Source organism: Branchiostoma lanceolatum, chromosome 7 (genome assembly GCF_035083965.1).
Source record: "Branchiostoma lanceolatum isolate klBraLanc5 chromosome 7, klBraLanc5.hap2, whole genome shotgun sequence".
Classification (NCBI taxonomy): Eukaryota; Metazoa; Chordata; class Leptocardii; order Amphioxiformes; family Branchiostomatidae; genus Branchiostoma; species Branchiostoma lanceolatum.
In genome coordinates, this window is record NC_089728.1 from 11,605,726 (window position 1) to 11,628,738 (window position 23,013).

A 23,013-nucleotide genomic window follows, 5' to 3' on the forward strand; every position below is an offset into this window, starting at 1 on the left:
ATGTTTGATTAATTACTTTCAGTTCAGTTACCAGTAATGTATAACGTTACATATGTTTCCATATAATCTAAATGTTGGCCTTGGATCTCAATATAACCTAGGAGCTTAGATAGAGATGATCATGAGAAACATAAGGACCACTATCTCATATCTCCTCACTGTTGACTGTTGAGTATCACTGTACAAGTGTCCGTGCTGCAGCGCCGCGAAGCGAAGGTTGTTGCCCGAGCAGTCAGGGCAGGGTCGTTCAGAGGTCAGCAGTTCTGCTGAAGTTTGTCAAGTCGAGTCCATCTAGAAAAGGGGTGGTGCACTTCGCCTAAAACTTTTCAATCACCAATTCCCAAACTTGCAAGTAAATATTAAGTAGTCTTTTGCTGAGACAGATTTATAAACGTAAAGGCTTCCAAGTGATCGATTTGCATATGGTTGGTTGGCGTCCCGGAACCTGTAAGTGCGTGAGAAAATGCTTTGTAAAAGTTGCTGGAATCGCCAGAATAAATCTCGCCTCACATGATCGGATTACGCCATCCCTGGCCCCTCCCCCTTCCCGCAACTCTCCCAGCTCGCCGCAAGCCGCTCAACCAGCCGCCGGTCCAAGGGTCTTCCGAGGGTCCAACGTCCAGTTTCCCCTGCCCAACCACCCGTCAACAGATGCCGGGTCAACGCATTATGACCGGGAAAAAGTCCGAAGAAGGTGAATTTGTCGCGCGACCTCTTTTTTTCCGCAGAGGGTGGGAAACGCGAACGATCTGGGCGCGTTTTACACAGGTTGCTTGCGTCCCACCAGCCGGCTGACGAAAATTGTTTGCACAGTTTTATCTCACGCTGGTAACGTAGCAGGCGACCTGTGAGAGTACAGACTCGCCCAGAAAGGGCACAAGGCACAGAAGTTGAAAACTTCTGGCTAACTTTTACTTTCATTTTCGACGAGCGGGGAAGGAAACAAGCTCTAGAAGTTCGTAGCCCGATAGTTCACAAACATGTCCAAACCTGCTGAGATCGCAGTTTGATTGTCATACGAGTAACCGCTGTTGTTTTTCTCGAGCCAAGTGGTACCAACTGCGGAGTCGCTCGGAGAACTCAGGATTTCTCCGAATTTCCAACAAGTGTTGCTAAGGCGCTTTCCTGTTATTCAGAAATGAATGCTTCGCAAAATTTCACAATATCTCTATCCATATAAAAGAATATGTTTGATTTCGCATGTTTTGCGCTGTCAGCCCATAAGACCACCCCTCCCGCTGTTGTTTTCCTTATTTAGTCCAGCTGTTTTGTATTTAGCAAGGTTGCAGTGATGATCACTTTCTTCATATTTGGCAAATCGCCCGTCACTCCCAGAAAATCCCCGAACGAAGCTGTTGCTGGATTTATTTGGACCCAAAACACACCTTGACCCTATCAGCTGGCCGTAACCATGACTGGTTTGGGGCTAGCCTTGGTACAAGGCAGTGGAGGGGACCAACCAGTGTTCATGAGCAAAGGGGCGGCAGGAAGACTACTCATTTTCAAGCAGATATTGGGAGCAAAGATCATCACTTGTTTGACAGCTTATTATAACAGCTGAATAGCATAGCTTTCACAAGGTTTAGCACTAGTAGTACTCTAATGGAATTTTGGCACATGCGTATGCGGGGCTCCTTGGGGACTTGAAGTTTGGAATAGAAAAGGGTAGTTAATTCTGTAAAGCTGGATCCTATATCTGACATCTGCTTGGAGATTACATGGTAGTCTTCAAGCAGATGTGTTTTTTTTCTCAGTTTGATTTCCCTGCAAATTGTAACAACCCTTTACATACTTATCCGTTTTCAACAAGTGTGCACAATAGCACTCCTAACATACTAAGATAACTTTAGCATCATGGTATGTCTTACACCATAACAATAAACAATAACAGGAGTATTAATTACAGTCAAGCTAAGTGTAGCAAATAAATACACAAAGACATAGCATTAGGATTACATTTCAAACATGTTGTACCAGATAACATATGCATGTACTTACAATCATGATCAGCTATTGCTGTCAGGACACTCTTATGTATTAAAGTCCGTAGAAAGACCTGCTAGTAATATGATGGTTGCTAGTAATATGAAAGATGCGACCTCAGGATTCTACAAAACACTGGTAAGTTTTGTCATATGTTCATTACATTTATTGTTGTTACAACCCTGAATTCCTTTGCATCTGTAGTACTGTTATAAGCATAACTCTGAGAGGAAATTGATTTCATTAACAAAACTTTACATTGAACATAATAGATATAAAAAAATCCTTCCATGACTTATCTAATAGAGCATAATTGTATAGGTGCTTTATTGATGAAAGCTTCTAAGGAACATCAGATCAGTAAGTAAGTGCAGAATACTTTGGTAGTCATAAGGCTATACAAATGTAATACAAACTTTTCTTTGAATGTCTGATGCCACATGTGCATTATTATATTACTGTATGTGATATGGATCACCAATAGTGTACTTCTACATTTTATCAATTGACTGACACATCAATCTTTGGTGACCTTGGAGGAAGGGGTGGACAAAATCTCTGTCTTGTGATTGGTTGGACCATTTTGCTCAGTGATTGGATGGTCCTAAAAGATAAGGCTTGCGAGATAAGGCTGTACAAATAATTGAAACATGTGACATTTGGGTGGCAAATACTACAGTATGATGAGTTTATCATTATACAGTCTGCATTTTGATGCTGTAATCTTGTACACTAACAGGTGTCAAAAGTGACCAGACTGATGTAAAGTTGTAATTTCTCAATGGTGTCATGGTCTCCAGAGACCTAATGTTTCATCTGTATCAAATATCCAGTGTTTTTTCTCTCATGGTCTTTTACCTACTTTTTGGCATTGATTTATTGATTGTTTAAAGTTTGGGGAGCTTATCTGATCAATCACCTGTCACTGCCTGAGATGAAGGGGCTGTGGTTGCATCACCTAGAACCTTCTCTCAAAATTCTGGGTTAACGTTTGAGTGAATCTTACCCCCCAACTGTGTCTGACATTGTCCAAAGAGCAGCTAAGGTTGGATAATCAGCTTTTGTGGATTTAGAATAAAATTAAGTAGGCACTGCCTCCCCTCCACACAGGGCATGTGTTACATAACTTGAGTGAAGTTGGACTTAATTGTTATTTGTTCAAGCATATATTTCTGGAATGACATTGATCTTTGACTTGCCACTAAACACATAAATGAAAGATCATAAATCAAGCAAGAGAGAACAAAACTAACAAAAAAGTAATTAAAGTTGTTGCTGGTTGCCATATACTTCTGGACCTAATGCGCCCCTACAAAGTCTAGCCAGGAGTCCAGCTTTGGTCACTTCAATCCACTTCCGAAGGTCACTTCCTGGCTGGTTAGCGACCTTAGGAAGTGGACTACAGCAAAAAAAACTGGACCCCAGGCTATAGATAGTCATCTGTTCATACTGTCAACATCCAACAAAACTTGGCTCTTGCACAAGATTGTTTGTGAGTTATGGAAGTTGGAGCCCAAGCCAGATGTTATAAACAGTATCACTGGTAATCTGCTGTTGGTTAAAAAAAATAACATGATTCTGATGACCGGATTATGACAGCCTCTTACATTTCATCGCTGAGGACCGACTGTCAAGGAGTGTGGGGTATTTTTTCTTGTGAAACCAACTTTCAGATATTTTGATATCACAAAGAAGCACCCAGCTTAACAATCTAGGCTGTACTGTCCCCTTCACTGGCTGTTGGTATATCCCACATGACGACACAGCTTTTTTGGGATAAAACTTCTGAAGCTTGCCATGTAGCAAGTGGCCTTGTGGGCCGACCTTTGCTGACCCCATGTCCCCCACGTTGAACAATCGCACACCTATTAATAACTACCTGACTGGTGGGAAAGTATGTTAGCGTGTTGTCATAATGATAATGCCATTAGTCAAACAAGAGATATACAAACGATCAATCAAGTCAGGATGTGAGAAGATCTGATAAAAGACTCTTGTACTCCATTAGGATCATCTGAAAAAGTTGGCAGCTTGTGGTTGAGTGGGCACAGAATTAGCAAAGGAAGATATCAATTAAATATGAATTCATGGCAGTAAAATACTATCAAGTCTTTTTTTCATTAAAAAAATATCTAGTACTCCATTAAGATCATCTGAAAAAGTTGGCAGCTCTAATAAACATAACATGAAAAGTGGTTGGGTGGGCACAGAATTATCAAGGGAAGATATCAATCAAATGTGAATTTACGGGCAGTAAAATACTATCATGTCTTTTTTTGTGTTGTCCTTGAAGATATGGAATAGGTTTGGTGACTTTGGTCAGTTTAGACTAAAGTTCAACTTATTCCTCCATTTTTGTTTGAAGGAAAAGTTGTACTGTGGAATGAAACAATTCAATATGAAATGTGTAGTTAAGACATAAAATGAGTTTTGGCTTGAAAATATAATTTTCCGAGCAGTTTTCAGTACACTTGCGTGTCCAATTGTAAAACTGCAAGCAACAATCTGGTGAAAAGGGAAGGAGAGTGGAACAGGAGTAAGGATTAAGTAAGAGAGATTAGAGAGGATCAGTATCTGTCACCCCAAATAAGGAGATGGAAGCTAAGACAACCTCCGTCATGTATTACATAGCTTCTCTTAACACTCAACATCATACCACTTAGAAAGTTGCCCTTTTAATTGCTCGCTTCAAACATTTCCTGTGAAATGTCCAATCATTATCATCATCAAAATGGATTAATTACCTGTTCCCTGATATGTCATAACTGCTTTGTCGCTTGTTGCCTGTATCGTGAAAATATCTGTTTGAACAAAAAGAAATGTAAAAGAACAAGGCCCACTGTGGGCAGTTCTGCATGTGGTACTCTACATAGACCCCCTGCAAATAGCTGATGGATTGAGAACTCCTTTGTAGTAACCTGAAAGTTTATATGTGTCAAGCCATAGTGTATACTGTAAGTGCACCTATGCATACTTAGTAAGGCGGCCTTAACATTCATGCCACTTATTGCAAGACATCATGCCACTCAAGTCCTTTTTCAGCTACAGATGGTACATATTCCACCTGTCCTAGGTTATTTGTCGGCTATAAATATCGTTATGCTTTAGATGTCAGATGTTTTATTTTCTCCATGTTCTTTTCAGCAGTGTGATGTTTGTCATCCTCTCCATTCTCACCTCTTGGTCTAGGTAAGCAGGATCGCTCTCTGTTCAAACACTCTGTGAAGGCATGTATCGGACTGAGCAATGAAAAACCTAGTTGTGTGCCTTACTAGGGGTCCAAAATAGTTAGTCATTAACTATTGGTGATTGTTCGACGGCCAATCGGGATAACATGTTTTTCTGCCCGGCTGTACACACCTGTCAGTTAAAGATCTTTTATCACCTGGGAACGTACCACTCCATAGTGGACAGGTATGGGCGGCTTACACGAGAAATTCCTCTGTGGCTACACAGCATAAACCTTGTCAAAACATTTGAGAAATGGGGCAATAAAAGGTGTGGTCCATACAGTACAACAATGGCCAAGGGAACAAAGTTTAAAGTTTTAGGAAAGTCAAAGTTTCTTGGTAGATACACTTCATACTTGCACCGGAGACCTTGTAAGGAAAGGATCACCGAGCTTTGGAACGTTTGAGCAGGAAAACGGGGGGGCAATCGCGGTAAGGTTGCTGTGGCCGCAATCTCAGAAATCAATTGAGTAAGCATATTTCGCCAGCTAGCAACAGCGGCCACGACCTTAACGGCAAATTTACACAAGCAGGTTGGGAAGCAAATGGGAGCCTCGATAGAGGACCCAATCTCAGCCCCCTGATAAAAACCGCAAAAAATAGTAGCGTTGTTTCACGATCCATCAAAATCCAGGCCGGCTTAAGACCTGGATGCGTATTTGTGGGCTGGACAGTCAAACACACATTGCACTTCAGTCGAGTTGTTTCAGGCGTCGAAGTCCTTTTAAATTGCCTTATCAGGTAAATGGTGGAATTTGTTCTTTACCCTACTAATTAGACTTCGGATCCGGTAGTCTTTAAGATCCTTCGGAATCCGCATGGATTATGTCCATTGTCATGTAATCCCAGCGTAGAAAATATTATTGCAATTTAAGCAGCCATGTACAGATATTTTGTTGTCAAGGCAGCAAGTTAGGATTTATGTGCAGAGTACAGATTGAAATAACTTGGTTGGCCAGGTGGACAGACTATAGGGTCTGTTGTATGAGCAGTCGTTGCCTTTTGTACCAAGGGGCACAGTGTACTTCTCCGTAAACCAACACAGTGAAAGCTACTGTTGTAAATCTTGGGAATGTTTTGGGGTAAAGGGTAGAAGTGAAAGCTTGATTGTTTATCCATTCCCCTTGATGATGTTCGGAGGGCGGCAGAACTGTAGAAAAGTGAAGATGGCAGGTTTTGTATCAGGGTAAGTTTTGAACAGGTGCTGTTGTTTTAAACACAGGAAGTTTTTAATGATTGTTGCAGTTGTATTATATTACATGTGTACCTGTCCAGTGTTGTGGTGTAGTATCCTGAGGTATTTTGTAGCCATTTCACTTTCTGAGACCACAAATCTGAGGAAGGCAAATGATTGAATGCAAGTTGAAGTCTGATAAGGTAGTTACGAACTCTGCAGCTTGTGTCTTAAACCAAGTCCAGAAAAAAAAATCACATGATAAACTTTGTGAAAAGATCACTGCATAAAACAGTATAGAAATTCCACCACAGCTTCTAGCATTGTTGTGCTGGCTTTCTCTGTCTTCAGCCCTTCTTTGCTATCTGTTCTTTCAGCCATGTTTGGTGGATCGGACAACATGACCGGGCTACCCACCATCAAACCACCAGGTATTCACCAAGTTTCTCTCCCAATGCTTTTGGCACATCAATCTTTCCATCATTTGTGTTCTTTTTGAGTGTAAGAAGTTAAGGTGAGGTCTTGCAGATCTAGAAGTGTCAGCTTGAGGGTCTATCAGTATTTCGCAATTTGCAGTCCCAATTACTATCTAATTGCAACACGATTTGGTACCAAGATTGAACATGGCATATAGTACATGAATAATTTTTTTAGCAGTACTTAAAAGTAGCCTGAGTACATTGTAAGCCTGACTGAGCAAGTCAGTGGAGGTGAGTCCAAAATAACGAGGATTGATAACACAGCCTGCAGCTGGTATCCATCCCTATTGTAGCTACCAGGTCTCCTCTGTCCCCAGATCTTCTGTCCCCAGATCTTCTGTCCCCAGATCTTCTGTCCCCAAATCTTCTGTCCCCAAATCTTCTGTCCCCAGAAGTCAGACCTCGTAGCTACATGTACCATAGGGATGGATACCAGCTGAGGCTATCTTAAAGTACTTTTGAATTAGTAGTGATTCTGTTTCCTGTAGAAAAATTGCATGCTTACCCATGCATGATTTGATTTCACACAAAATTTTCAACATTGAGTATCAATCACAAGATGATTAAGGGAAAACAACTAACTTCAGTTTTTCCTTTTGCAGAATTATTATCTTACATTGAAAAACTTAAGGTTGCAGTGATCCTACCATTTTCTAAAATTTCAGAATAACTATCCAATGACTAAATACTCAGTGTTATCAAATAGAGTTGATGTTAATGTCTTTATGATACAATTTAACATCTAAAATGGTATTGGTTGCATGCAAGTGGTAATTTAATTTGATCTCATCATTACTGTTAGTACATGTACACAATGCCCTTATTTATGATGAATGTCCTGGTGCAAACATGGTAATGTGTCAGGTTTGAAAGATGTTGAAAAATGTCATCACTTCAATTTCTCATTTAGTTTTACCTTTATAAGTTAGTAGCTAATAAATGGGACCAAAAATATTAGTTACATAAGCATCTTATTTGGCCTAGAAAACCGGACAATTTTCCCCAGACAACTGATGCAAAATACTTAACAAGGTGTTTATCCCATAATCATACAGTCAGGATATCTAGACCAAAAAAAGTTGGATGATATGGTATAACCTAAGTGTTAAGTATATTGAAACTATGCAGCATCATAGCTGATCCTTGTATGCAAACTTTGTGACAAGTGTCTCTTTAAACTTTCAGACATTTTGACTGATTTAATAGTATTTCCCAGGCTTGTCCTCATCTTTTGATGATATTGAACACTGCAAAACAAATGGCAGAAGTATTACAGTCTTCTTGTTTTCTCTTTTTTCTTTTTCATTTTTTCACCTTGTTTGTGGTCTTAAAATGTGACTTTCTTATTGCCAATTCAAATATTAGACCCAAGTCCTAGTCTGGGAAGATGTTGCAAACTACAAAACTTTTAGAAGTGCAACAATGCCTATCATCCTCCAAAACTATTGAAGCTCAGTCCTGCAAATCTTATTCAGAAGCATTTTTAAGTTTCATGTCTGCAACTATCTTCCAATTCCTGTCAGTTTTATCAAAAGTTGAACAAACCAGGCACTTTGTTGTCGTGACATTACGCTCCACTCGAACCTACAGATTATAAAGCTAACCCAGCCGTATCAGCGGTGTTTGGAAAGAGGGGGGCAACACAAAAGTAGAGCAAATATTTGTGAGTCTGATTATCATTAGTGACACCAGCTAGTGTTTGATCTGACTTGAGTCAATTACTTTATCTTCTTGGAGTCACGAGACTAGTAATTATTTTGCTGACTGCAGTAACTAAATCTGCATAAACACTTTGACAGTTTCAACCTCTACATTATTGATGGGCATTATCAGGTTAATGCTGCCACAGTTTTCTTAAAGACATACATGTACAATTTTGTACTGCCATTTTTGAAGATGATAAGTTTGGAGAGGAGGAAGGAAATAATGAGTGCCCTTGTTAAGTTTTACTCTGTCGCTTGGCATGGCATTGATAATTGGTTATTGACTAATGTTAGAAGTTTGCCACAAATGGCATTTTTCTTGGTCCTGTTAACTAAAAGCTGACTGTATGTGTTACTTTATAATGTTCAGATGTCATTGGTCACTTTTCACTCTACTGTTTGCAGAGCTTATCATGTTTTTTTTCCGATGACGCTCTTGCGTTGGAATGTTCAGTTGACCTGGGGGTCACCGTGGGCAAATATCATACTCCTCACATGTAAGGTGCCCTCTACTCATGCACAGCGGCATGTTTTTCAAGTCATATTTACATTAGTTGGTCAATATTTAAACCTATTGATAAGTGCTTTGATATATTCCAAGCTTGTCATATCTTGCTAATAATCACTGACAGGCAAAAGAGGGAGCCTTTACAATACACCTTAGAACGTCATATAACAGGGAACAATTAATTTTGATGGCAACATTATAAGATGCTTATTTCCAAACAGTCCCAATAAGAATATGGGGCAAGTATTACTAAACATACTCCCTCACAACTTAATCACAGTATTTTTGTCAGCCCATGCCCAGGTGTGCATGAATGTGGGGAGGTGTAGACTTCATGTACTGTGAACTGCAGTAACATGTCGTAGATTTTTCTCTCTCTTGTTTGCATTTGGAGTCAGAGTTCAGTGGCATAAAGGGCATAACCCTTGTACTGCCGGCTCTGCACTCAAAGTTTCAAACATTTTTTTAAGGGCAAAGAAGTCCTCTCATCAAAGCTATAACTGCTTTTAGTTTCAAAATAAGTCAGGAAGATGATCTAACTACATGCCAGTAACAGCTAGTTTTGCTGGATAACAACTTCCTGCATGTCTGAACAGTGGTTAACATTTAACCTTTCAATCTGGTGTTAGTGCCAAATAAATTAGTTACTCAAATTGGCCTATAAAACTGGAAGGGATAAGTTGTGATTAATGGAGATGTCTACACAACATTAGCCTTATTAAGTCACTCACAGTGGCCCTCCCACTAAGTATCATAGCAAAGGCTGAGAGTTTGTGTTGCACAGACCAATACAACATCACCTTGGCAATATTCTTACCACACACATCTGCAATCATGCCCCATATTCACTTTCAATTTTCAAAGTCTTACCTACATCTCATCTCACTGTTCAACTACTGTTCAAAGCATCTGCTACATGTGTTCACATTGTATTTCAGCAAGGTGTTTGGGTGTGTCTTAAGTTGTTGCAAGTCCCTTAAGCCACAGGAATGTAGTTACATTAGTTGACACGGGCCCTGTTGACTCTGTATTGTGCGTTACTGCGGTGAGCAAACAAGCCGTTCTGCTGACAGACTCGGCCTTTTCTTGGCGGGCTGACCCGTCAGATGAACCTCTTTCCGGGTTTGAAGTTGTTAATGCTGAAGAACTGTCTGAAGGACATGACAGTGTTATTTGAAGACATTTCAGCACCACGGAGATGACTAACAAGTTTTCACTGCTTTATTAAAGCTTCTGTCATCAACTAAATGTACTCAGAATAGGCATAGCAACCATAGTCCTGAGATTCTATATAGTTGTACAGATCAGTAGTACATTACAAAGCATTTACAGCCAGCTTCACACCCTGGAAATAAGCATTCTTACGTCAAGAGGGCATACTTTTTTTCGTCTGTCAAATTCTTAAAACACATTTTTCTCCCCATAACCCTTTCCATGATTCTTCCTAAGTGGTAGGGATGAAGGTATGATGCCTATTCCACTGGAGAATGCTATCCTACATGTAGAATGTTTTTCAGAATTACAAGGTGTGACTTTTATCATGAGGTACTGTGCTTGTGGTTATGAAAGAGATTATGAATATGTCTTTGGTGAATTGTACTGTATTATTCAATCCCTTTACAGTTCAAATGGTGAAGCAGCCCCAGGCTGATTTTACCTTGGGTGCAGAGACAGACGTCACCTTGTCACAATGTGCAATCTGCGGAGACCGTGCCACAGGGAAGCACTACGGCGCCGCCAGCTGCGACGGCTGCAAGGGCTTCTTCAGACGCAGCGTACGCAAGAACCATGTCTACACTTGCAGGTGAGGTGGAAAAAAATGGTCAATCATGGTCAGTGAAAGTCATCTCTCCAGGACCCAAGAAATGTCTATTACATTAATGGTACATACATATACATTGCCATACTAAATAACCACTAGGATGCTGATGGTTTAAGGTGTCAGAATGACTTTCCAGGTCTTCCAGGAGCATTCAAGAGGGACAAAGCACTTTTAAAGTGAAAATGGATTTGGTTCATTTAAGTTTTGAACTCCTGACCTCGGCTTCTGAGAAACCAAGACATGGGTGATAGCGCACCCTGGTCAGATTGACACCGGACGTCTCAGCGGGGAATATCCTCAATTTACCCTGACTCAGTAGATTGTTAGGATTAGTCAGCGACAAGGAATTGTCTCCATGTCTTATATATAGAGCGGACGTCGGGTGACAGTAACAAACTCTGCGCTGAGAAGCACGCACGCAGCCACGCTCGGCAATCCATTCTGCAGCTACAAGACGATGCCACCGAAAAAGAGTAAACGCACCTGCAAAGGGTGCGGGCATCTCCTTCGAGACCACCCTTCTGGGAAGACGGGCAAATCCTGCAAAGGTATCGTGCAGCCTCCAATCTCTTCAGACGAGTCAACCTTACCTCAGGCTCCGGCAGAGCTTGAGACGTTACAGCAACAGAAGGCCGACTTGCTGCTGGCCGTACAGCGAGGACGTCTGGCTAAAGAAGTCCGCGTTTTGGAGGCAGACCTGCAGGCGCTACAGCTCGACGTCCCCAGCAGCCAGCCGTACGCAATACCGCCTGGAGCACAGCCCCCAGTAGCCACACAGCCAGTCGTTCCACCACCAGTCATTCCACCGCCAGTCGTGCCACCGCCAGTCGTGCCACCGCCAGTCGTGCCACCGCCAATCGTGCCACCGCCAATCGTGCCACCGCCAATCGTTCCACCGCCAATCGTGCCACCGCCAATCGTGCCACCGCCAATTGTGCCACCGCCAATCGTGCCACCGACAATCGTCACACCGCCAGTCCTCACACCGCCAGTGGCTACACCGCCGGGAGCGACGCCGCCTGCGAATCTGCAAGAGTTGCGACAGCATCCGCAGGTTCGGGCGGCAATGCAGGAGCTGACGTCTTCGTCGCTGGCCCTGGACGACTTGTTGTCTCGCCCCACAAACACACTGGCCACGTCTCCAGTCGTGGCGACCGCTACACCTGCTGCCTCGCCCCTTCTCAGGCTCGACCAGGACCCTCAAGTGTACTTAGCCAACAATACAGGTGAGACGGCCTTTCAGATATTAGATTTCTTATCTCCCAGCTCCATTGTCAGACAAGAGCAGGTAGCCACCACCGCGGAGGGCACTAAATTATTGATCTCTATGGGGGGGAAGAAGCCAGCGTTGCGGAGTGTTAGCGTGAGTCAGTGGGCCATTGCCAACACCAAAATCATGTACAAACTGCTGTCCACATGCAAATTGTCCGCGTCCTCTCTGCATGATTATATGGCGTATACTGTCAAAATCCTAGAACTTGGTCAGAGATACTCCTGGCCATCGGTATTAGAGTTCGACAGGGAGTATCGCACCCTGCAGGCAAACTATCACTTTCGGTGGGGGGCGGACTCACAACATTTAACGACAAAACATCTCGAACCGATTCGTGCCGCTCCCCCAACCACTCAAAATTCCGCCCGGGCTACCAAGCCTCAGTCTGCCGCTCCTCTGGCCACCAACGGCAAACCCATCTGCAAAAAGTTTAACTTTGCCAGCACAGGGTGTCCCCACTCTCCGTGTCGGTTCGAACACGTGTGCTGGGTCCCAAATTGCGGCAAAAGCCACCCGCAAAGCCGCCACGCGCCGTCCGGCCTGACTGCTCCGCCTACACAATCAGCCTGACTGCAGCCGACTGCATTACTGGGTTCACGCCCACTAAATTACAGCGCCTGGTGTCGTGAACTCCGGCATGACCCAGATAAATCCTTCTTACTTGACGGCATCCAACATGGTTTTCAACTCATGCCGAATCTAGAAAGACACAGCATTGCACCGGTCGAGGTAGCTAACTATAAGTCTGTCACGAATCCAGACAGAAAACCTCAAATTGAGCGTCAAATTTTGCAGGAAATTAAAGCCGGTAACTACATCGTCACGGAGGCAAAACCGCACATTGTCAGCGCTTTCGGGGCGGTCCCTAAACCTGACTCAGACGACTTGCGTCTTATTCATGATTGTAGCCAACCCGCTGGGGCGGCAGTTAATGATTATATAGAAGTTGATAAAGTAAAATTCCAAACCATCGACGATGCGCTCAAATTAATCAAACCGGGATACTTCATGGCCAAAATTGACCTGAAGTCGGCTTACCGCTCTGTACATGTTCACCCCTCCTGCTACAGAAACTTAGGCTGTAAATGGCAGTTTGAAGGTCATGAACATGACACGTATCTGGTTGACACTAAACTTGCATTTGGTGCGAGGTCATCTCCCTCCATATTCCATCGCCTTACTCAATCCGTCCGCCGCATGATGAAACGACGCGGCTTTGATATGATTATTGTGTACCTCGATGATTTTCTCATTATCGGCAAGACATATGGCGAATGTCTTCAAGCTTATCTAATGCTCATGGAGCTTCTGCAGGAACTAGGCTTCCAGATTTCGCAGCAAAAACTAGTTCCACCATCGCAATGCTTAACCTTCCTGGGAGTCGAAATAGACAGTCGCAGCAAAACTGTGTCGCTCCCAGCCGCGAAGCTTCCCGAATTCCGATCCTTACTAGCCGAATTCTTGCATAAAACTCGCGCTACTAAGCGGCAACTGCAGCAACTAGCAGGGAAGCTTAATTGGGCATGTAGGGTAGTCTACGGCGGGAGAACGTTCCTGCGTAGAATCCTTGACACCCTCAACAAGCTAAAGAAGCCTTATCACAAGGTAAAACTTTCCGCAAACTTTAAATTGGATATTCTGTGGTGGATGAAATTCATGACCACATTCAACGGCAAACGTTTCTTTTTAGATGATGTTCCCATTGTTGACGTGATGACTGATGCCTGTGCCATTGGGGGCGGTGCGTTTTACAACGGGGACTGGGTGTACGTCAACTGGGCCAGAGATGTCCCGGCATACTCCGACTTGCATATTAACCAAAAAGAAACACTAGCTATCTGTTGCGCTGCCCAACGTTGGGCTCCGCTATGGGCAAACAGGCATGTGATCATTCATACAGATAATATAGCAGCCCAAGCCTTCATTAACAAGGGCACCACGCGTATGTCACACCTCATGCCGGAGTTGCGTCATTTATTTTGGCTTTCTGCAGCTTACAATTTCCGCATTACAGCCCGTTACGTCAAAGGCTGCCTCAATACAATAGCTGATTCTATCTCTCGCATGCATGACCCGGCCCACATTCGCCGATTTCAAAACCTTCTCGCTGCATGGGTGGACGAACACGCCTCCCCTTTGTCCAGCCCCGACCTGACCTTTTGCCCTCTCACTCCACAGGGCATAAAATACCATCGCCTCCCGGCTTGGCCACTACGATGGAACGGAACTTGGATGCAGAAATCAGTGCATTCCGTGCTTCCACCTTCGCAGATAGCACCAAAGCTACCTACGGTACCCACCTTCGAGCGTACCTCCAATTCTGCCTTTTCATGGGCTACGCCCCGGTACCTGCAACCACGGAGAACGTTTGTCGCTACGCGGCATTCCTGGCCCGCTCGTTAACTTACACTAGTATCCGGCAGTATCTGAACATTGTTTCCCTGCTCCATAAAGAATTTGGCTTACCTAATCCGACCATTCAAAACTGGCAACTGCAAACCGTTCTGCGGGGCATTCGGCGATTTAAGGGAGACACCCCCCGCAGAAAGCTACCAATCACTCCTACAATACTGCTCGGTATCTTGTCTACTTTAGATTTATCATTGAGCGCCGACGCGACCTTTTGGGCGGCTTGTCTGGTCGCTTTCTTTTGCCTTTTTCGGAAGGCCAATCTGGTTCCTTCCTCCAAAAACGCCTTTTCCTCTTCGAAGCATCTTAGTCGCTGTGACTTTAAACTTTCCGCGTGGGGCCTGACAGTCACTTGTAGGTTCTCCAAAACTATACAATTCGGCGAAAGGCTTCTCGAAATTCCGCTGCCAGCCATTACCGGCTCACCACTTTGCCCGTGTGCCGCCCTGACACTGGCGTTTCAAAAAGCCCATGGGGCAACGCCCAATCAGTCTGCATTTCTCTACAGGGATCACACTGGCTCACTATTCCCGCTCACGTATCCGAAGTTTCTACACAAACTCCGCTCCAGTCTCTCCTCTCTGGGATTCACCCCCTCCGCTTACGCTGGCCATTCCTTCTGTAGGGGTGGTGCGTCCTACCTGCTAGAATGCGGTGTTCCGCTGGACCTTATCAAAATCATGGGAGATTGGAGGTCTGACTCTGTATTTGTGTATCTAGCAATCAATTTGCAAGGCCGTCTCACTGTTATGAATACAATGGGAGAAAGACTACGAACCCTACTTTAAGTACATGTATATGTAGTAATGACTTTCTGCTATCACTACTATTAAACTAGATACGTAAGTTTTGGGCTTTGGGAGAACATTTGTATTTTGTGAGAATAAAACTCCCAGTGTTTATTGCCCAAAACTGACTTTGTACTTTCTTGTATAGACTAGACTATCTAGCGAACTAGGATTCAAAGTGAAAATGGATTTGGTTCATTTAAGTTTTGAACTCCTGACCTCGGCTTCTGAGAAACCAAGACATGGGTGATAGCGCACCCTGGTCAGATTGACACCGGACGTCTCAGCGGGGAATATCCTCAATTTACCCTGACTCAGTAGATTGTTAGGATTAGTCAGCGACAAGGAATTGTCTCCATGTCTTATATATAGAGCGGACGTCGGGTGACAGTAACAAACTCTGCGCTGAGAAGCACGCACGCAGCCACGCTCGGCAATCCATTCTGCACCCTAATCCCACCCGACCCGATTATCTGTCTAGTAATATCAATTGTATTTGCGTTGTTAACATGTTTGTGACAATTAGCTTTTCACTCGTTATTGAATTATGTGTAGTCATTTGTTGTGCGTACTCATGTAATCATGTATAGAACGTTAACTTACGGTTAAGATTGTATTGTACCTTCAGAGTCTTTGTGTAGATTTAGTATTTGTGTTTAGATATAGTACTTGTGTGTAAGGGAGAACATTTGTATTTTGTGAGAATAAAACTCCCAGTGTTTATTGCCCAAAACTGACTTTGTACTTTCTTGTATAGACTAGACTATCTAGCGAACTAGGATTCAAAAGGGATAGATTGTAGGCAAAAAAGTTTGCTGGAATGTCAATCTAATTGTATCCGATGGCTTTCCTTGTCAAAAGTATTACAGATGCAAAGAGCACTACACTTAGTGTGACTTGATTTTATTTTTTTTTCATTATGATATACTGAGAAAAGTGGCTTGTTTTTGTCCTATGCAGATTCAACCGTATGTGTGTAGTGGACAAAGACAAGAGGAACCAGTGCAGATACTGCAGGCTGAAGAAGTGCTTCAGGGCTGGCATGAAGAAAGAAGGTAGTACGTATTCATGATGTTCTTTGGAAGAAAGGTAACCAGAAACTTGAGTATGACGTAGAAGATTACTAGATATTCCTGGTCGTTTGAAAGCTATCAGATGTCATCATAATTGAGAGGCTAGCCTATAGGTTGCTGAATGTTAGTCGATATTTTTGAAAGAGGCTGATCGTGCTGGCTACCCCAAATTTTGTTTTTTTATCAACTGAGTAGGCTAACCACAGAACTGTTTTTGTTTGGCCCGCCATATTTGCTCCTACCTCCATCCTTATCTTCCATTCCTGCCCATGCCAGCTTCTCCCATGACTACCTGACTGCAAGGCTTGAGCATATCTGATGGGCCAGGGACTGATTTGGATATAGATGCATTCTGACCAAACAAAAACCTGGCAGCCAAACCCTGTGGGTCCCCCACGTTTGTTTAAAATGTCACAGTATCACAGGAAGGAAGAGTACCCTGTGTCAATATTGCAACAAACATTACCTTCGGCAAAAAGCACAAATGTCAAGGTCAAAATACTGTTGAAAAGTAGGTTCTCTGTAGGAACTTGTAGGCATGGCCCTCTCAGCTTAATCAAACACAAGCTAGAGTGAAATGGACATGTTTGGTTAGGGGCGTGGACATGTTTGAAGAAACCACGGATGGAAGTGAGATATTAGTTGATACCGGTTTGCAACAAAACTTACACGTACATGTATGCCCATGAAGTTAACTCAAGACCACAAAAATTTTGACAGGATCAGTCAATGCAAGGAAACCATTAGTTTGCATAGCCTGTAAAGCTAAGAAAGTGTTACTGGGAAAGTGCCAGCTGCGGTGTGAAGGATGTAATAGAAAAAAGATATATTTAGCATATGCAAGTACTTCCTTTTTGTCAATCAATTTGTCAGGAAGTGAATAGCTCTGATCACTGCGTACCACACTTAAACATTTGACATGAAATAAATCAACATATTTACTACAAGAAAGAAACCCAAAAGTTATACCAGTTATGACAAAGTTAGTGGTATGACATTGTGCTATCCCTCGGGAGAGAATATTTGTTCATTTGTCGTGTTCTTCATTCCCAGCTGTCCAGAATGAGAGAGACCGCATCAGTTCTCGCCGAACGAGCTACGAGGACCCCGGCGCAGGAGGACCGCTGTCCGTCAGCGCCCTCATGAATGCAGAAATCCTGTCTAGACAGGTAGAGAAACCATTTGGCGTAAGTTACAGGAGCTCCACTCTTTAATTGTACATGGAAATCCCAACCCGCTACCCCAGATCCTCTCCTGCATGCACTAACAATGCACAACCAATCATCACCAATCAGGTAACAATACCATCAGCTTTATATTGACTGCTGTTTATGATTTTGTACTAACAGACTTTTCCACACCCCAAATTGTCACAGTCAAACTCCGAGTTTCTACACATGTATATGTGACAACAACTCTCCACAAACTGTTGTTCAGTTATCTGCTTTAACTTTGGAGGAAACTTTGGTGTGAAACTTGTACCTCAAATTGTCTTAAGATTTCCTGAGAACAGCCGGCAGTTTGATCAGTGTGACTCAAACCACAGTGATTGAAAGTCAACCCTCAGTGAGCCTGTCTTGTGTCACTTTTAAGTGTTGTACTCAGTCTGTGTAGTCTGTTCTGGTCTTGTGTTCTGTCAGTCTGTTTGTCACCTCCTGCCAACCACAAAGTACAGCTATCACAATTGAGTTTCCTGTATGGTTGTTTTCTGGTCTTTGGGAATTGTTGAAGTTTGCTATCTTTACTGTCTGCTAAAACAAGTCTTGATCAATTTTTAGTTTGGAGACAAATCTAAGTAATGATTATATGGCTCAGTTGTTACTTGTTGAGCAGTTGTTTAATATTGGTCATTTGAAAAAAAGCAGGCTTCTAAAACTTCTTTCACACCCTCCAGTTTCCCTTGTCAAAGAAGTATGTAGGACGTTGAGTGTTGTTATACTTACATACTGATAGCCTGAGAATCTGCAAGACTGTCACAAGCTGGGTTCTCAAATTACAGTATGTAAGGAAGGAACAGCCCAAATGGTCTTAAAAACTTTATTTTTCCCTGAGTGTCTGGATGTCCTTGATGTCCACCCATCCCTCTGTGGTCCTGCTGTTGTCTCTTCCAGTGACATGTCCTTCCCGTGACCTCACAAGTGTTCTTGCCCTTTACAGATCTCCACACCACTGTCAGGCGGTGACCCACATTCCAAGAAGATAGCGATGATAAACGATATCTGTGAGTCCATGAAGCAGCAGCTCCTGATCCTGGTGGAGTGGGCAAAGTACATCCCCACCTTCTGTGAACTGCCGCTTGATGATCAGGTGAGAGGGAAGGAAAAAAGGTCTTGCAAGTCTCCAAGAAGCCCAACATTTATCATTCTCTCCAACCATTTACTTACAGAAAAGGTTCAAGTGAAGAACTGCGTACTTCAAGTTTAGTTTGAAGTTTCAAGCTGAGGTAGACATTCTTAACGTGGACCAAATTTCTGATGACAACTAGTGTTAATGCTATGTGGATGTCACATGGTAGATCTGGTGAGAGATATCATGTTAAAGTACAGTTCCATGTAGAATCCCATCAAATTCCACTACTCTTGATAAGGTTATACAATGTACCTTGCTACACAAAATAGCAGAACATTTACTGATTAGAAACATATTGTTAAAGAGAAGACTTCTTAGCAATTATTGACTATGCCTAGTATCGTTCTCTTGAGAAGGTCAATCAGACAGTCGTTAAAGGTCCCTTTACAAACTTTCCATTACCTTATTCTCGCTGTAGAATCTTCTGGTACTCTGAACCCAGAGTGGATCCTTATGGTTGTGTTCATGATGATTGTCCTTCTCAGGTGGCCTTGCTTAGAGCACATGCAGGTGAGCACCTGTTGCTGGGCGTGGCCCGACGATCCATGGCCCTGAAGGACTGCCTCCTCCTGGGGAATGACTTCATCATTCCACGCAACAGTCCAGAGATCGAGGTCAGCCGCATCGCGTGTCGTGTCCTGGACGAGCTGGTCAAGCCGCTGGTGGAGGTGGCCATCGACGACAGCGAGTTCGCCTGCCTGAAGGCCCTGGTGTTTTTCGATCCAGGTATCGACAGCTTCCATCTAAAAATAGCCATATGGTGGCTTTGTAAAAATTGTAGAACTGATCACAAGTATGAGATATTCAAAGGTCTGTCTTAGGAACACATGATTTATCTTGCTTCTTGCATATTTCAGTACAATTGATTAGCTTTTAAGTCCTAAGTTTAAGTTTAAGTCCTGCGATATGCTGGTATCAGCAGCTTCTTATGTACAGTTAAAGTAGAATGTTATGAGCACAAACAGAGCGTTACGATTATTAGATTCTCAGATCATAGCCTGAGAGCAACATTGAATTGCCCAGCTAGTCCACCTGTTACTGTAGTCAATGACATACTTCTGAGTTGCTAAGCCATATCCTTACCATTTGACACTGTGCTTATTTTAATTCTAGATTCTTCCCATTTCCTAGATGCCAAGGGCTTGAGCGAGCGTGGCAAGATCAAGTCCATGCGTTACCAGGTACAGCTCAACCTGGAAGACTACATCAACGACAGACAGTATGAGTCGCGTGGGCGCTTCGGTGAGATCCTTCTCCTCCTGCCGACCCTCCAGAGCATCACGTGGCAGATGATCGAACAGATCCAGTTTGCTAAACTGTTTGGGGTGGCAAAGATTGATAACCTGCTACAAGAGATGCTCCTGGGAGGTAAGTACAAAATACTGTCTGTAGCAGACTTATGAAAGCCTAACTGTTGAGGTAAAAGAACATCCACTAAACTGCTTACTCATTCACTTTTCTTTCTGTTTATTCTCAAGTCTTTTTTTTTCCATTCTGCCATGCATGTTCAGTCCAAATTGATTATAAAGCAGTCCTAGAGTCTTGTCTTTCTCTTTATTCCAACTGCTTCCTCCTAAATCCATCCGTCTGTCTGCCCTAAGGTCCTAAATGTTTTCTGCACAAAATCACTGAAAACATTGCAGCTTCCCTCCATTCCTCCAGGGGGCTCTGCAGATCAGTCTGAGGCGCCACCCTCACCGCCCATTGGTGAGGACTTCCTCTGCCATTCTGGCTAAATCATGATGAACCTTCTCTGAGTTCTCTCTCCTCTGTGCATCATGTAAGTCTGGAGGATAAGTCGCAGGACAATCTCCCACTTGACAATGCATGTCCCAAAAGATGCACATATCTTACACTAGCAAGCATTAGGAGAAATTGTTCAGAAGGAGTCTCACTGACAGTAGCATCGGAGCTTTTGAAGATAGGAATCTAACAAACAGCTATTGAGATTGCATAATGGCTATCCATGAATTGTCTCTTCCAAAACAGCACTTGTTACATGGAGCACAGTTTGCACAGTGACATACAATGTATGCAACATTTTAAATTCTCCAATCAGAAGGATAGATTTGAAATGTTGAGATACATGTATGTGGGTCTTACTTGAACTAGGGGTTTTTAAAGATAAACTTTACTGACTAATAGTATGTTTTCCCACAGGTGCAAGCACAGACAACCCTCCCCATCCGGCCACCCACCCCCACCTGGACCCAACCACAGCCATGCACCTGGCTAACGGTGCTGCACCTGACACCCCCCTCCCCTCCCCCAGCATCTCTCCACCCGAGTTCAAACTCCCCGCCTCCGCCCTGGAGTACAAGCTGCCTGTGACCTCGGCACTCCTGCCCAGCTCCAAGGGGCCCACGACAGTCTCTGTGCCGGTCACAGTGTCCATTCCTCAACAGTCGGTCAGCCAGGCACAAGTCACCATCCCCAAACAGGAGGTGTTGTGAGCAGGCCTGTGGATTCAGGGGTGCAAGTCTGCACAGATACTAGTTCTAGATATAGAACAAATGGAACAACACTGATATCACCTCTGACGGTGAGTCTTGTCCTGAATCAAATTAATGTCACTATTGGCATACCTTAATTTGTAAGTATTTTTTACTACTTCACACAACACAACACATCAACTCAGAAGTGTGAATGCAATACATGATGGACAATATATATCTATTAGATTTTCTGTATAATTGGAACTGAGCCAGTGAAATAGTGAAAAGAGGCTTTTAAAAAGATGCAAGTTATCTTAAACTTTTTGCCCTGATATTATAAATGTAGTAAGAGAATAGAAAATTTTTATTGAGGGCATATAAAATGACAATCATTGTATCAACAGAAAATAGTTTTACATTGCATTAATGCTGTAAAATAGACACATTCCCGTCATTGTGAGATACGATAATGCACAGATATATGAGATATTGCTGAGAGGATAGGATACTGTATCAAAGTTTTGAAAAGATCACAAAAGATGAAATATTTTCAAAGTCATGCGGTCATTTCATCTCATTGTTTTCTCACTAATTTGGTGCTACTACATGTAAATCTTATGTAAAGGATAAGATTTGCTTGTTTACGGTAAATGAGGATTAGCATCTATTCAACAAAAAGCAGTAGTTCCCACAACTGGTCTTGTGGGTCTGCCTAAAAATGTTTTCAAACTGGAAGACACAAATAGTAGAAGCTGTACAGTAAGTCACTTGCAGGGTGAAAGTACGCTGACTACTACTAGTTTTAAGAGTTTTGATCATCTTTTACAGGTAAAAAAATCATATTTTAGTGGTACATACACCATTTTTCAAATGCTGTGGCAGAAAAATATGTGGAATGTAATGTTTCCTTATATCTAAGATGTAAAGATTACGAAGAGATGTTTTAGTTGGCTCTGAAACTCTCATCTGTACATAGGAGATTTTCTTCTTCAAATGTAAAAAAAGATGCTGACAAAACAATCATTTCTCAAGTGAATGGGATGGATGCAATTAATGATGAATTTGTGCTGGAACAAATGTTGCTGAAATGAATTTAACTTTGTTGCTATTGGATTCATACTAACTCAAGTTAGCTCTTTCATTAGGTATGCATAGAAGCTTACTGTAAGTCTTAGCTACACTGACAATATTATCTTAGCAAGTGTGTTAACAATTCTATTGTTAAAGACCTTAATTATCTAAGGAAGCTGTGAAAAAAAACAATGTAACTTTCATGTCAAATATAACCAGATCCACTTCACGAGATTTGGAACATTTTAGGATTTTTCTCTTCCAAATGGGACATGATCTAGAAGTGCTGTTAGTCTACCTGACCTTTATTCCCATAACACTTTCTACTTAGCTATGGGCTACTATCCTAGATTTAGAGATATCAAAATTGAGATTAAGCCATGAAAGAAGATATGATATCAGGGTTTTTATAATTACGTGTATATATCAAAGTGCAAGATAATTTATTTTTGATGATGAGATTTTATCCTGAATGACATGTATCCATGAATGTATCAAGAAGAAATATTTGTCTTATTCAAATAAAAAACACATGATGCTGTACACTGGTCAGTAATTTGTTAAAAATTGATGTACTTTATATATGATTTGTGTAGATTTTTAAAATCATATTACAAAGCATGATACTATATGTAAAAAGTGCCAAATGATGGTAACAACTTATAAGACTAACGACAAGTAAACTGCAGGTCAATTTCTAGTTGATTTTATAATCA

The 23,013-nt window shown here is 42.5% G+C and overlaps 1 protein-coding gene across 15 annotated transcripts; it reads left to right on the plus strand.

The window, feature by feature from the left end:
• The first annotated feature begins 109 nt into the window (after window positions 1–109).
• LOC136439290 (hepatocyte nuclear factor 4-gamma-like) lies at window positions 110–22,840 on the plus strand. Of its 15 annotated transcripts, none has more exons than XM_066434637.1 (10): window positions 110–694; window positions 6,765–6,818; window positions 10,701–10,881; window positions 16,330–16,427; window positions 17,496–17,611; window positions 18,600–18,749; window positions 19,277–19,517; window positions 19,905–20,159; window positions 20,454–20,498; window positions 20,952–22,840. In XM_066434637.1, the coding sequence occupies exons 1-10, from the start codon at window positions 511–513 to the stop codon at window positions 21,242–21,244; spliced, it is 1,617 nt and encodes a 538-aa protein (XP_066290734.1). In that variant the 5' UTR covers window positions 110–510; the 3' UTR covers window positions 21,245–22,840. The 15 variants fall into 15 exon arrangements, with proteins under 15 accessions (XP_066290734.1, XP_066290731.1, XP_066290746.1 ...); XM_066434634.1 differs by having other exon boundaries at window positions 113–694; window positions 17,496–17,629; XM_066434649.1 differs by having other exon boundaries at window positions 115–694; window positions 17,496–17,629; window positions 20,454–20,571; window positions 20,952–21,064.
• Window positions 22,841–23,013: the final 173 nt, after the last annotated feature.

Excerpts from the sequence above, each read along its gene's own strand:
- LOC136439290 (XM_066434634.1), top strand. The coding sequence starts at position 511 with ATGATCGGATTACGCCATCCCTGGCCCCTCCCCCTTCCCGCAACTCTC. Across the intron at positions 10,882-16,329 it reads AACCATGTCTACACTTGCAG|ATTCAACCGTATGTGTGTAG; the intron begins GTGAGGTGGAAA and ends TGTCCTATGCAG. Across the intron at positions 20,160-20,453 it reads ACAAGAGATGCTCCTGGGAG|GGGGCTCTGCAGATCAGTCT; the intron begins GTAAGTACAAAA and ends CCATTCCTCCAG.